At 37.3% G+C, this 13,444-nt stretch overlaps 1 protein-coding gene across 2 annotated transcripts; it reads right to left on the bottom strand.

Moving 5' to 3' along the window:
* Positions 1 to 179: 179 nt before the first annotated feature.
* fbp2 (fructose-1,6-bisphosphatase 2) lies at positions 180 to 12,706 on the bottom strand. 2 transcript variants are annotated; one of them, XM_081610955.1, is made up of 7 exons: positions 12,463 to 12,706; positions 10,642 to 10,804; positions 9,648 to 9,740; positions 8,357 to 8,497; positions 6,843 to 6,979; positions 3,051 to 3,174; positions 180 to 538 (listed from the first exon to the last, which is right to left on the bottom strand). In XM_081610955.1, the coding sequence occupies exons 1-7, from the start codon at positions 12,633 to 12,635 to the stop codon at positions 353 to 355; spliced, it is 1,017 nt and encodes a 338-aa protein (XP_081467081.1). In that variant the 5' UTR covers positions 12,636 to 12,706; the 3' UTR covers positions 180 to 352. The 2 variants fall into 2 exon arrangements, with proteins under 2 accessions (XP_081467081.1, XP_008417610.1); XM_008419388.3 differs by having other exon boundaries at positions 3,051 to 3,170; positions 6,842 to 6,979; positions 12,463 to 12,703.
* Positions 12,707 to 13,444: the final 738 nt, after the last annotated feature.

The raw sequence follows: 13,444 nt of genomic DNA, 5'->3' as shown, positions 1-13,444 counted from the left end.
ATTTTCTGTCCCTCTGTCTCTGTCCATCCATCCGTCTCTGTCTGTCATCAGTAGTACAGAGTGTGTTTTATAAATGGTTGCAACAAAAATTAAAATAAAAGAATCTTCAGAGTAAATGCATCATGGCAAAAAAAAGCACTTAAACGTGTAAAACACAAATTTTACCATTTAACATTAAGAACATTTAAATATTTTGAGTTTATTACAAGTCAAATTTAAAATCTTGTTTACAAAGCCGACAAACATTTAGTTTTATCCAAAAAGAGAAAAAAAATCTGAATTTCTCAGGTGATAGCAAAACCTCAGTAGATGGAGAACCTAATATCCAACACATTCAGCTCGGCCGCAGCTTTTATGAGAACTTCTTGACAAACGACAGGTATTCGTTGACGTCATCCGGCGAGCCGACCACGAAGGGAACCCGCTGGTGGAGCGTTTCGGGCTGAACGTCCAGAATCCTCTGGGTGCCGGTGGTGGCGAGGCCGCCCGCCTGCTCTATGAGGAAGGCGATGGGGTTGCATTCATACAGCAGCCGCAGCTACAAGAGAACAGATTTTAATTTTAAAAAAAGGTAAATACATCAACTCAGAAAGCTCCGAACAAAAAACTAACAGGCAGCTCCTGTAAATGTTGCTTCATTAACATGTAAACACATTAAAATATAAAAACACCATACTGGTTTATTTATGTTTGCTCAAAAATATGCAAATCTAAATAACACAACTGCATGTTTGCAAACTGCAATATGGTCAAACTCCAGTTTGACATAAATGTCAACAACCAGAGCTGAACCAAAGGCACAAGAAAACTCAGCAGGTGTTTAAACGAAGGTTTTAATTTAAACATGTTTATTTTGGGCTGCACAGTGGCGCAGTTGGTAGAGCTGTTGCCTTGCAGCAAGAAGGTTCTGGGTTCGATTCCCGGCCCCGGTCTTTCTGCATGGAGTTTGCATGTTCTCCCTGTGCATGGTGGGTTTTCTCCGGGTACTCCGGTTTCCTCCCACAGTCCAAAAACATGACTGTCAGGTTAATTGGCCTCTCTAAATTGCCCCTAGGTGTGAGTGTGTGTGTGCATGGTTGTGTGTCCTGTGTGTCTCTGTGTTGCCCTGCGACAGACTGGCGACCTGTCCAGGGTGACCCCGCCTCTCGCCCGAAACGTTGGCTGGAGATGGGCACCCCTCCCGACCCCACTGAGGGAAAAAGGGTGCAAGAAAATGGATGGATGGATGTTTTTTATTTATCTATGCAGAAACGGTCAAATAAATTTTTACAAATTTCTACTTCAGTGCAAAAATACATCTAAACAATTATTTTGGTTTAATTTCTCATGTAAGTATCTTGCAACACATGAAATGAGACAAAACTGACTTAGAAGTAACTTTTCAGCAGCATAAATGAGTTTGTTTTAAATCAACAATTTCTTAACATTGATGGAAAAGTTCTAGTTCCACTTGAAACCAGACATTTTTCCTGTAAGTGAAACAAGGCAGATTTCATCAAAATTAAGAAATTATTGACTTAAACTCGTATATGTTGCTGAAAAGTTACTTCTTTGCCTTATTTGATGTTTACTAAGATTTTTGCACTAGAAACTAAACTAAAATACTTGATGAGATGTTGTGTTTTTGCAGTGTTGTCAATAAATAATGTAAAAGGTTTAAATCTGTGTTCAAATTGAGACTTTTGAGTGAATTTCCTGATTGGAGCCCTGAGCAGCGGCTCAGTTTGCTTCTGCCTTGGGCCGGCTGTGCAGATGTATACGGTATGTACAGGATAAACAGGTCAAACAGCCAAGATGCCAGGAAGGAAACCAGGTGAGAGGTTGTTGATTATCTTTACAGCCACTCTATGGTAAATAAACCTCATTTATCGGTTGAAGGAAAACATCTCCAGTCTGAAATTCACAACCAGTTTTCGGTTAAACATCTGATTCTGCTGACAGGAAACTACAAACTGCTTCAAACCTTCATGGTTTCAACAGGACGGGATTATTTACTTTACTCAAACTGTAGCTTTGTTTTCACTCAGTTTTCTAGATATTTTAGGGTCGATTCTGTTCGTTTTTATTTATTTGTTTTGATATCATATTGCACTGCAAAACACAAAATCTTACCAGGTATTTTTGGTCGAGTTTCTAGTTAAAATATTAAGAAAAAAAACTACTTTTATCAACAGTCATGTCAAACTTTATCTTTTGGATTTTTCATTAATTACACTGAAAATGTATGAAGTTCAGAGCAAAATGCAAATCTTACCAAATAGTGTTTAGTTGAATACTATAGATCACTTAAAATAAGACTACGTTAACGTCCAAGTACATTTTTTGCAAAAAAAATAGGAGTTTGTCTTAGTCAAAAATTCCTTAATATTGATGAAAAATAACTGGATCCACTGGCAGATTCTTATAACTAAACGTTATATCTTTATATATATATATAAAGATATATAAATAAAATTAAAATAAAATAAAATAAATAATGTAAAAGGTTTAAATCTGTGTTCAAGTTAAGACTTTTTAGTGAATTTCCTGATTGGAGCCCTGAGCAGCGACTCAGTTTGCTTCTTATATATATATATATATTTATATCAGATTCTTATAACTAAACGTTTTCCCATGTTAATCAAGCTCCTGTATCTTGGGTAAAAGTTACTTGTTAGTTTTTTAAAGTGTACTAAGATATCTACACTAGAAACTAGACTAAAAATAAGACTTAGTGTTTTTGCAGTGCAGTTTGCAGAATTCACAAACATGTTTTAGTTTTTACAAGAGAATATTTCTTGGACTTTTAGAGTCATTTTCATGGAAATGTTGTGCATATGATGCATGAAAACTCCCAGGACAAAAACTGGAATTTTAATAAATCATTTTTAAACATTTAGTTCAATTTTAACGTGTGGCTTTTAATACAAAGTTATCACAGTGGAGCAGGATTTGAGTCTTTATTTAGAAACATTTGCTGTATTTAATCTTTTGCTTATTGAAATCCAAATACTTTACATTTTTCTTAATTTGTTGGTGATAAAGAACAAACCGTCTCCGTCTGGTGTTACCTTTCCTTTGGGGCTCTTTTCGTTTGCAGGATACATGAAGATCCCTCCGTAGGCGATGGTTCGGTGAACGTCTGACACCATGGATCCCACGTAACGGGCCCCATACGGGGAGCCTCCGTCCTGCAGCAGGGACAGGCACACACTTCTGTTATTACCTGGTTTTAAATAAATAGTTTGGTGCAATTTATTTAAAACCAGCTGCATGTGGATCAGGGTTTTTATGTGAATCAGTTTAATGCCAGACTCAGATTTGGCCTGAAGTTTCATCTTGATTATTGAACTTTTATCAGATTTAAATCTATAAGATTTTTTATTTGCTTTTAAAGGGAACATGTTATGCAAAAACTAAATTTTGCAAGTTTACATTCTATTTCTATTTCTTCTGAAAACAGCCCCAGGGTAAAAAAAAAACACTAAGACGTTTTTTGACAATGAATTCATATTTTTCGGTGTCTGGAAAATGTGCAGTTTCAAAATCTTCAGCGCCAGCAGAGATCCAGCATGTTTGGCCAGCTGGTTTTACTGCTGCATATGCTGTACAAACTGTTTAAGCTGACCGGATGAAGAATCCTCTTTTAGACACATTATTACTGATAGTGGAAATTACTTAGAACTATATAAATAAAATAGCATATCTGGTTGGATAGCATACAGTCGGACCTCCTCCCCCTTCTTATTGAAATAAAAAATTTCCTAAGTTGCTTGCATGTTTATCTTATTTCAAGTGTACGAATCTGAAATGTAAATTGTGCTGTATCTACGTTAACACCTGTCTCTACAAAAACAAATCAGTTTTTATAAGAAGAAAACTTTTGATTGATAAAACACCACTTTAGTTTTCCAGTTGTTTTGTTTTCTCATGTTTGATCTTTTTGCTGTAACTTTAAAGGGTAATCAATAACCAGCAGAGGGGTCAGAGTTCACCTGCAGCCGATCTGGGTCACTTTAAGCAAACAAACTCCTCCAGGGTCGGAGTGGAAACATCGTTTTTGTGTCTTTGCGTGTTTCTGTTTTCCTCCACAGCCTGAAGCTGGGAGGCGATAAGTTGCCCTTTCATCCTGCGTTTGCTGACTCAGCTCACACTCGTCACATGGGAGTGTGTGTTCCTCAGTCCACACCTGAATGTACACAAAACTCACAAACACACTCTTATCTTTCTCTCTACGCAACAAGTAACAATCATAATCTGACTTTCTGTGATTTTTCTCCTCCATTTTTTAAATTTCTCCAGATAAAATTTGTGGCTGAAACTTTCATCCTCCAACTTGTTTTACAGAAAGTAGAAGCAGGCAGTTTGAGAGCAGGAAGTAAACGATGCTGCTGCGGCGGCTGCTGCTGTGGCTGCTGCTGCGGCGCTGCGTTCACTTTAATCCCCTGCGGCATCTGAGGCATGTTTATGTCGCTCCGTCACCTCGTGATTCAAGTTTCTGCTGCGGAGGGGGAGGCTGCGGTTACGGCTCCCATCTGCTGTGTCACCGTTACCATCACGAGTGTTCGAACCCGTCACACAACGTTTTCCTTTTATTTTCCAAAAATAACCCACAGCAGGAAGTAATGAAACCTGCAGGCATCTAAAATATTGGGATAGTGGCAGATTAAGAAAATAATCAGGCTGCTGTTCATTAAAATGTTTTTTATTTTTATCCTCAAAGCTGGAAACCTTCACCAGAGTACGAGAAAAAAAGAATAAAGCTATAAAATTAGGAGAATAAAATAAAATGAGAATAAATTCATACTATTATTTAATATTAGGCCTGTACAGTGAGACTATTTGAGGGTGAAATATTATTATATCACAATAATGGAACAATATTTTGCTATTTCTCATATTATTGTGATTTATTTATAAAACCGAAACCAAATAAATAATATAAGAACTCTGACACAAAAAGAGTCTAATAGCTGCAATAAGAATTTTAATTGTTTTTGGTTTTACTAATAAAGTGGTAATAACATGAGAATAAACTACAAAATATTAATAAAACATTAATATAATAATATTTCACCCTCATCACACAGGTCACAAAGCATGATGGCCGTCTTAATCCTGACGGTTCAGAACTGATAACATTTTATGACTTAATTCTTCATTATTATATTTTTTAGCCTGGATCTTTTACTCTCATACATTTTGAGTTTTGAGCATAAAAAAAAAAATCCCAGAAGAAACATTTTAATCTGCAGCAGTTTGATTATTTTCTTCATCTTTGCTCCTCATGTTCAGTTTGAATCCGTCCAGGTGAGTTTCTGCACAGCTGAATGGTTGCCATGGAGACTAGACATGCATGAAATAATCAAAGCAACTCTGCATAAAATGAAACGCCGCAGTCACATGACCGTGTTGAAAGAATGAACGTTTTTTTACTGACTGAGCAGGATGACGAATCACAGAGGAAATTAAAAAAAAAAACGAAGTTTCCAGCTTTTCCTCTCTGGTTCATCAGTGATGAGCGAAGCTGGAACGACTCTGTCGTCGTGTTTTTGACTCCAGAGTCCTGAACAGACACCAGAGTTTCCAGCTGACATGCTGCAGCTTCCTGACCAAACGTCTGATGGTCACTCTGTGATCGCTTGGTTTGGCCTGCAGCGCCCGGCTAACTGAAGCAACAACATGCACTGCAAAAACACCAGATATTATCAAGTTACTCCTAATTTCAACTATATCAAGATATTTTCAGTAGAAGCTAAAAACACTTGTTAAGATTTTGTGTTTTGAAGTTTGATCATTAACAGACCCGTCACAAAAACAAACTTCTCTGGACGATAAATTGTCCCAGACGTTATTGCGATAAATGATAATATTGTTATTTTGAGGCCATTAAAGAACACAATCTCAAAGCACAATAAAATGGGAGACATTTTAAATATGCAAAATAAACAACAAATAAATGAATAATGACATCTCTGTATCAAATTAGTCCTTTAAATAAAGTGATAATTGAGACCAAAACAGCAGACTGAAGACTTTCATCATCCAGTTTTTGGTCGAAAGAGAGAAAAATGATAAATCATGAATTAATCAAAATGGAAATTATTGATCTAGTTTCCATTTATTATGTGATTCATTTATTCTGTTTATTGTAACAGACCTATTCATTAATTAATGACTGATTTTTGTTCTACTGTCACGTCTCTAATTGCCAACGTATAAAAGAACATATTTGCTCTAAATCATGTAAAACTGTTTAATTATTGCACAGAAAAACCTCCTTTTCCCCTCGGGGCGTTTTTCTGCAGTCAGCTTTCTGCAGACTCACCCAGGCGGATCGAGCGCTTCGTCAGGACTCACATGATGAGGTTCTGACAGACTCATAACTCAGGACCCAATTTTATTTCTGCACCAGCAAAAGTGATTCTCCTGTGTGTCAGCGAGTCTCTTCTGCTTTACAGCTTCATCAGAAGGAGTCAGATTCAAACAACAGACGCATTTTCTCACCTTTCTGCCTCCGCTGCAAAAACACGAAATATTGCCAAGTAATGTTGGTTTAGTTTAGTGCAAACATCTTAGTTACTTGGTTACTTTCAAGTAGCTTTTCAGCAAGAAATAAAAGCTTGTTTTAAGTTAATAATTCATTAATAAAAAGTTCAAGTTTCACTGCCAGATTATTTCACTTGTAAATGGTCATTTTCCATCAATATTAAGGATTTATTGACTTAAAACAAGCTCATACTTCTTGCTCATAAGTTAGTTTTGTCTTATTTTAAATGTTTGCAGTAGAATAACCAAATGTACTTGGTGATATTTTGTGTTTTTACAGTGTAAAGAGGCTGTTTGAGTGGAGCCGTCTCACCTCGGGGTGTTTCTTGTGTTTGAGGTATTCGTTGATGGAGGGGTGGAAGTATTTGGCGTATCCTTCGTTCAGACTGTAGATCTTTCCCTTCTGCTTGATCCGCACGTTCCTCTCAATCAGGATGAACTCACCGATGGCCTTTAACCAGGAGTAAGAAGACAATGCTTAAATTCACTGACATGTTCTGGAAAAGAGAACATAGAGTTTTAAACACAAAGTCTAACTGCAAAAACACAAAGTCTAACTGCAAAAACACAAAGTCTTACTGCAAAAACACAAAGTCTTACTGCAAAAACACAAAGTTTTACTGCAAAAACACAAAGTCTAACTGCAAAAACACAAAGTCTTACTGCAAAAACACAAAGTCTTACTGCAAAAACACAAAGTCTAACTGCAAAAACACAAAGTCTAACTGCAAAAACACAAAGTCTAACTGCAAAAACACAAAGTCTAACTGCAAAAACACAAAGTCTTACTGCAAAAACACAAAGTCTAACTGCAAAAACACAAAGTCTTACTGCAAAAACACAAAGTCTTACTGCAAAAACACAAAGTCTTACTGCAAAAACACAAAGTTTTACTGCAAAAACACAAAGTTTTACTGCAAAAACACAAAGTTTTACTGCAAAAACACAAAGTTTTACTGCAAAAACACAAAGTCTTACTGCAAAAACACAAAGTCTAACTGCAAAAACACAAAGTCTTACTGCAAAAACACAAAGTTTTACTGCAAAAACACAAAGTCTTACTGCAAAAACACAAAGTTTTACTGCAAAAACACAAAGTTTTACTGCAAAAACACAAAGTCTTACTGCAAAAACACAAAGTCTTACTGCAAAAACACAAAGTCTTACTGCAAAAACACAAAGTTTTACTGCAAAAACACAAAGTCTTACTGCAAAAACACAAAGTCTTACTGCAAAAACACAAAGTCTTACTGCAAAAACACAAAGTCTAACTGCAAAAACACAAAGTCTTACTGCAAAAACACAAAGTCTAACTGCAAAAACACAAAGTCTAACTGCAAAAACACAAAGTCTTACTGCAAAAACACAAAGTTTTACTGCAAAAACACAAAGTTTTACAAAGTAATTTTGGTTTCTGGTGCAGATATCTTAATACACTTGACAAAACTAACTTACAAGTAACTTTTATCCCAGATACAGGATCTTATTTTAAGTGAAATAATCTGCCGGTGGAATTAATTATTTTTCATCAATATTAAGGAATTATTTACTTAAATTAAGCTCCTGTTATTTGCAGAAAAGTTACTTGTAAGTTAGTTTAGTCTTATTTTAAGTGAACTAAGATATTTGCACTAAAACCCAAAAATATTCTGTCTAAACAAATAAAATACTTATTTGCTTTTCCTTCTCTCAACAGACTTTGATTGATGCCATTTTATAACAAATATTTGCAGTTGGAGATAAAAAATGCTAATTAGCTCAGGTTAAATCGTAACTTCAGGAGTTAACAGTGTCTGTTGGCAGCAAGGAGAAAAGTCGGGGGCCTGACCGGGTCGAGCATGAAGAAGTTGAGGCCGGCGCCGGTGCTGAGGGCGACGAGCGTGGCGCTGCCGTAGAGCGCGTAGCCGGCGCACACGATGCTGTTCCCCTGCTGCAGGGCGTCCTGCTCTGTGGGTTCGCCTTCTGACGTCTGATCGCAACAACAAGAGGAAAACACAGCATTCAGCAATACAGCTGAAACGATTAATCACGATTAATCGTTTATTAAAATCATCAGCTCATTTAGTAATCGAGTAATTAACTAAATCTTAAGTGTTTTTTTTGTTCTAGTCTTTAGTGTTTATATCTTAGTCCACTTGAAAGTAACTTTAAGCAAGAAATAAGAGTTTAAGTAAATAATTTATTAATATTGATGAAAAAGTTTTAGTTTCACTGGCAGATTATTTAACTTATAACATGATGAAAATGTCTTATAAGTGAAATAATCTGTCAATGGAAATAAACATTTTGGTGCAATTTTCTGTTTTTAAAAACAGAAAATCAGCAGGAATGAAATAAAAACTGTAGAAAAGATATAAATATTTATTTCATTTTGTCTGTAAACATGTTCTACTCTTAAATGTCGTAGTTTTAGCTTCACTTGGTTCACAAATTCTCCCATTAAGCACATTTTCTATCTAATTATTAATCTGTTAATCCTATAAATAATCCACAGATCATCCCGGCGCTGTGTTCATGTTAATTCAGGCAGAAAAAGCCGACCTGTTTCAGCTGCCACCAGTAAACATTCACAGAATGAATCCTGTGCTGCTGCATTTTAGACTGTAAAATGTTTACTTTATTAAAAAAATGAATTATTTGTTTATTAGTGTGTTTTAATGTATTTTGTACAATAAACAAACTTTTCAAACTCATTTTCCTTTTCATCTCATTTTATTTATTTTTATTTAAGTCAAGCAGTAATATGTATGAATTGTTCATGTAACAATTTTTTTTTAAAATCAACAATGAAAAGGAGCAGAAAACTAGAAATATTTCCCCGTTAAAAGTTTATATTTTTATCAAATAAACAGTATTAATCTGAGTTGTTTTTACTATTTTTTTTACTTTGACCCATTTATCTAATCTAAAATATAAAAAATGCATCAATAATTATTTAAGAACCCCAGCATATTGTTTAGTTTTTATATATTTAGTTTAAAATATTCCGCCTATCTTCAGATTGGTTAAACCACACCGCCCTCTTGTGGCTGCAGCCTGTTACTGCAGGTATTTTTACATTGAATCAGTTTAGTTTTCGATTAACACATTTGCAGTTTTGTCAAAACAGTGAGACTCACCCGTTTGTAGATGGCGAATATGGTGCCGATTGAGGCCAGGCAGTCGATGTTACTGGACCCGTCCAGAGGGTCGAAGCAGACCACGTACTTTCCCTGAGTTCAAATGAACAAATCAGTTTTATCTTCAGGGTCTGAAGGACGATCCTGAGAGAAATCCTTCAATCCAGGATAAACTGCAGTGATGCTTATGGCTCAGTCTCAGCTCGTTTCAGACGCTGGTGGTCCTGATCCGAAACTCAAAGGTGAGGAATGGCACCTGGAAGGACCAGCCAATCACCAGCCTCGCCTCCCAGCTGAAAATAAGCCTTCAAGCTTGAATATAGATACCATCATGAAAAAACAAGGAGTACATTTCTGCCAACAAATCAAAATTTCCTGAAAATTCTCCGCTTTTTGCTACAAAATTTTCTGAGATTTATCTCAAAATGTCTTCGTTTTTTTTCTAGCATATTTTCAACTTTTGAAACTCAGAAATTTCCCTGATTCTTTTCCTTGATGTTTTCTTTAGATCTTAGATGAAACTTCTAAATTTTCTGAGATTAATCTCAAAATTTCAGATTGTTTTCTTGGAAATTCCAACTTTTGAAATTCATAATTTTCTAATTTTTTTAGAAAAAAATTTGAAGACCAACCTCAGAATTTAATTTTTCTTTCTGGCAAATTTTCAGCTTTTCAACCTGAGAATTTTATCACTTTTCTTTTATATTTTTCAGATTAATCTCAGAAACTTCTGAATTTATTTTGCAGAAATGTACTCATGTATTTTTCTATGTAAATTGGCCCTAATACACCATTATCGTCTGCAGCTCTAAAATAAAAAAAACAATATTCACTTGTTTCTGAGGTATTGCAAACAACGCTTCAGTGGAACGCAGCATACGTTTCTCATCATTGGTAAAACCTAAACTATGTACCTACATGTTTAAATATGTTGTATAAACTTGCAGTTTGCAGCAGTTTAAAAGTGTGCTAGCCCTTTAAGAGCGCTGGTTACCCGTTTGTCCTTGGGGGTGACGATGAGCTCCTTGTTCTCCTCGGACACCATGCAGCAGGTGCTGTAGGTCGCCTGCAGCATGTTGATGACCAGGTCGTTGGACAGGACGTCCAGCTTCTTCACGTCGTCGCCCGTCACGTTCACGGAGCCGGCCAAGCCCTGCCTGGAGCCGGCAGAGGAACAAGAGACGTCTGCTCTCAGTAAATCTACCAGTGCAGATTAGTCAGTGGACAGAGAAAAACAAAGACAAGAGGAGCACATTTCCACCAAAAATCTCAGAAATTTTGAGATTAATCTAAAAAAAAGAAATAAATTCTCACACAAATTTGTGACTTTTGAAACTCAGAAAGGTTTTTCTACAAAATTTTGGAGATCAATTTCAAAATGTTCAACTTTTCAAACTCAGAAATTTCCTTTTTTTGTTTTGTTTTTTTTTAGAAAAATTCCAGATTAATCTCAAAATTCCAGAGATTTTTGGCTATTTTTCTTATTGTTAGAGATGTTTTGATATTATCATTTTTGTTATTACTTTAGTTCACATTCAGTCTAATACAAATGAATAGTTAATCAACATTCAGACTAATGTTATGGCGTGATGCGAATACTTTTTGACTGTTGATGGTCCTGAGAACTGATTGTTCCCTCCAAAGTTCGCTCTCAAGGGAAAAGAGCTAGATGACCTGTGTGGTAGATAAGCCTGCTGCCTGTTGTATTGTTTATCCTTTCTGACTTTGTTTTTCAAAATAAAAGGCCTGCTGGAGCAGAGAGAGGGCAGAACGCTTTGTGAACGACTCGAAGGAGCAGTTCGCCAAGACTTCTCCTTCTGCAGAAGCTTGGTCATAAAATTCATCTACGTTGTCTGTGGTTATTTTAATGAAGGTTCGAACGGACAAATACCTATCACTTATCACATTTTATTTATAAAATAACTTTTTGTATTGCTTCCACATCATATTTTAAGAAATAATTAATTGCCTTTGTTGAGTGATTCAGTTTCTGAAAGGAGGAAAAATGGAGAATGAGGAAGAAAAAGAAGAAACTGCACAAAATTGTACAAATTTAAAAAGTACTGGAGAAACAAAGAATCTCTCAGTTAGAGGGAAATACAACCAAATGATTGGACTCAATGTTAGCAGAATTAAAGAGGACTAAGCAACTGGCCTGGTATATTTCAGGTAATTTAATCTTCACCATCCTAAACATTTGGGTCAGGCTGACCTTTAGAAAACCCTGTAAAACGTAAACTACTGGAATCCTGGCTGCGTCTCCATCAGACCCCAAACAAAGAAAGTTATTGCATCAATTTTCAGCGACTCTGAACGTTGACCAGTCGTGTGTAATGTTTTATTTCTGCAAGATAACGCAGATAAACCGAATCATAACCAAACAGCTTCTGCTCTGCGGTGTTACAACAGGACCGCTAGGAAACGTTGAACCAGGAGGAGAGTCAGAGGTCGAGTCCTGAGACGACTGGCAGGAAAATAAAATGAACATTTGGTCCTTCAGAGGAATCAGCTCTGACTTAGAAATATCCAATCAGAGCCAGGGGGCGGGTCTTAGCGCTGTCAATCACTCCCTTGGCCTGCTCACCTCGCTACAGTTTCTCCTGTTCTGAAGGCTAAAGCTAGTTAGCATTGCGGGTAAACAGTTTTCCTGTAACAGTATCTAAAAGTTTTCTTGTTTTCATAGCAAATTTTAAAAAATAACTAAATCTCAGAAATGTCCTTCTTTTTTAATAAAAAGTTTCTGAGATGAATCTGAACATTTCTGAGTTTTTTTGTTTGGATTTACCTGTGTTTATCACAGACAGGTGATACTCACAGGTGGGCGAGGCCGGCCTTCCGCACCGCGGAGGAAATGGCTTTGATGGCGGTCAGCATGGCGGTGAGCAGCTGGGTCAGCTCCCCGGTGGCTCCTTTCGCCTGCCGGCCCGTCTCGATGATGAACCGGGTCAGGGTCCAGACGTCCGTGTCAAAGGCAGACTGGTCCGACATGCTGGGTTCTGGACCGGTGCTGGGTTCTGGTCCAGCTCTGGGTTCTGGACCGGTGCTGGTTTCTGGACTGGTGCTGGGTTCTGGACCGAATCTGGGTTCTGGACTGGCGCTGGATTCTGGATGGCGCTGGGTTCTGCACCGGTGCTGAGTTCTGGTCCGGTTCTTTGTTCTGGACCGGTGCTGGGTTCTGGTCCAGCTCTGGGTTCTGGACCGGTGCTGGTTTCTGATCCGGCGGTCTTCCTTGCAGACAGCAGGTCCGGACGGAGCCCTGGACGGAGCAGGACGGGCTGTGACAGAACCGCCTGGTCTGGCGCTGCGTGGTTCTCATTCCGGGCCAGCGGGTCTATTTGTGAGCTGAGCCCACTGGGCCCGGCGGTGTCGGGTGTCGGCTGCGCAGCTTCAAGACGTCTGAAAGGAACCACAGGAAAACCGCTGCATCCTGATTTATCTAACAGGTGATTTTATTGATTTAACGTTTATTCTGATAACTCAACATGAGCAGCTGCTCATGAATAAACTTTGCAGGATGTTTTATCATCAAACTGACATTTTCTCTGGTTTGTAACAGAACCAGCGGCTCTTTTCATCTTAAAGGTCACAGAGCCTGCAGGTCTCCATCTGACCTTTCAGCTAAAGGTCATCTGGAGCCTTTTGGCGTAAAGGTCGACGCCTCCTGCAGGATGAAGTGTCATTTTACCTTCATGCATCATTTTATCCATTTTTATTTATTTCAGAAATAAATCTTTATGTGATGTTTGGGTTTTGTTGTTTTTAGCCCTTTATTGTGTAAAGTTACAGTCAAAAACTAG

The sequence above is a fragment of the Poecilia reticulata genome, chromosome 9 (genome assembly GCF_904066995.2).
Source record: "Poecilia reticulata chromosome 9, P_reticulata-male-v2, whole genome shotgun sequence".
Taxonomy (NCBI): domain Eukaryota; kingdom Metazoa; phylum Chordata; class Actinopteri; order Cyprinodontiformes; family Poeciliidae; genus Poecilia; species Poecilia reticulata.
This window is presented reverse-complemented; position numbering and strand designations above follow the sequence as displayed.

Excerpts from the sequence above, each read along its gene's own strand:
- fbp2 (XM_081610955.1), bottom strand. The coding sequence starts at position 12,635 with ATGTCGGACCAGTCTGCCTTTGACACGGACGTCTGGACCCTGACCCGG. Across the intron at positions 10,805-12,462 it reads AAGGCCGGCCTCGCCCACCT|GCAGGGCTTGGCCGGCTCCG; the intron begins GTGAGTATCACC and ends TGCCGGCTCCAG. Across the intron at positions 6,980-8,356 it reads ACTTCTTCATGCTCGACCCG|GCCATCGGTGAGTTCATCCT; the intron begins GTCAGGCCCCCG and ends TCCTGGTTAAAG.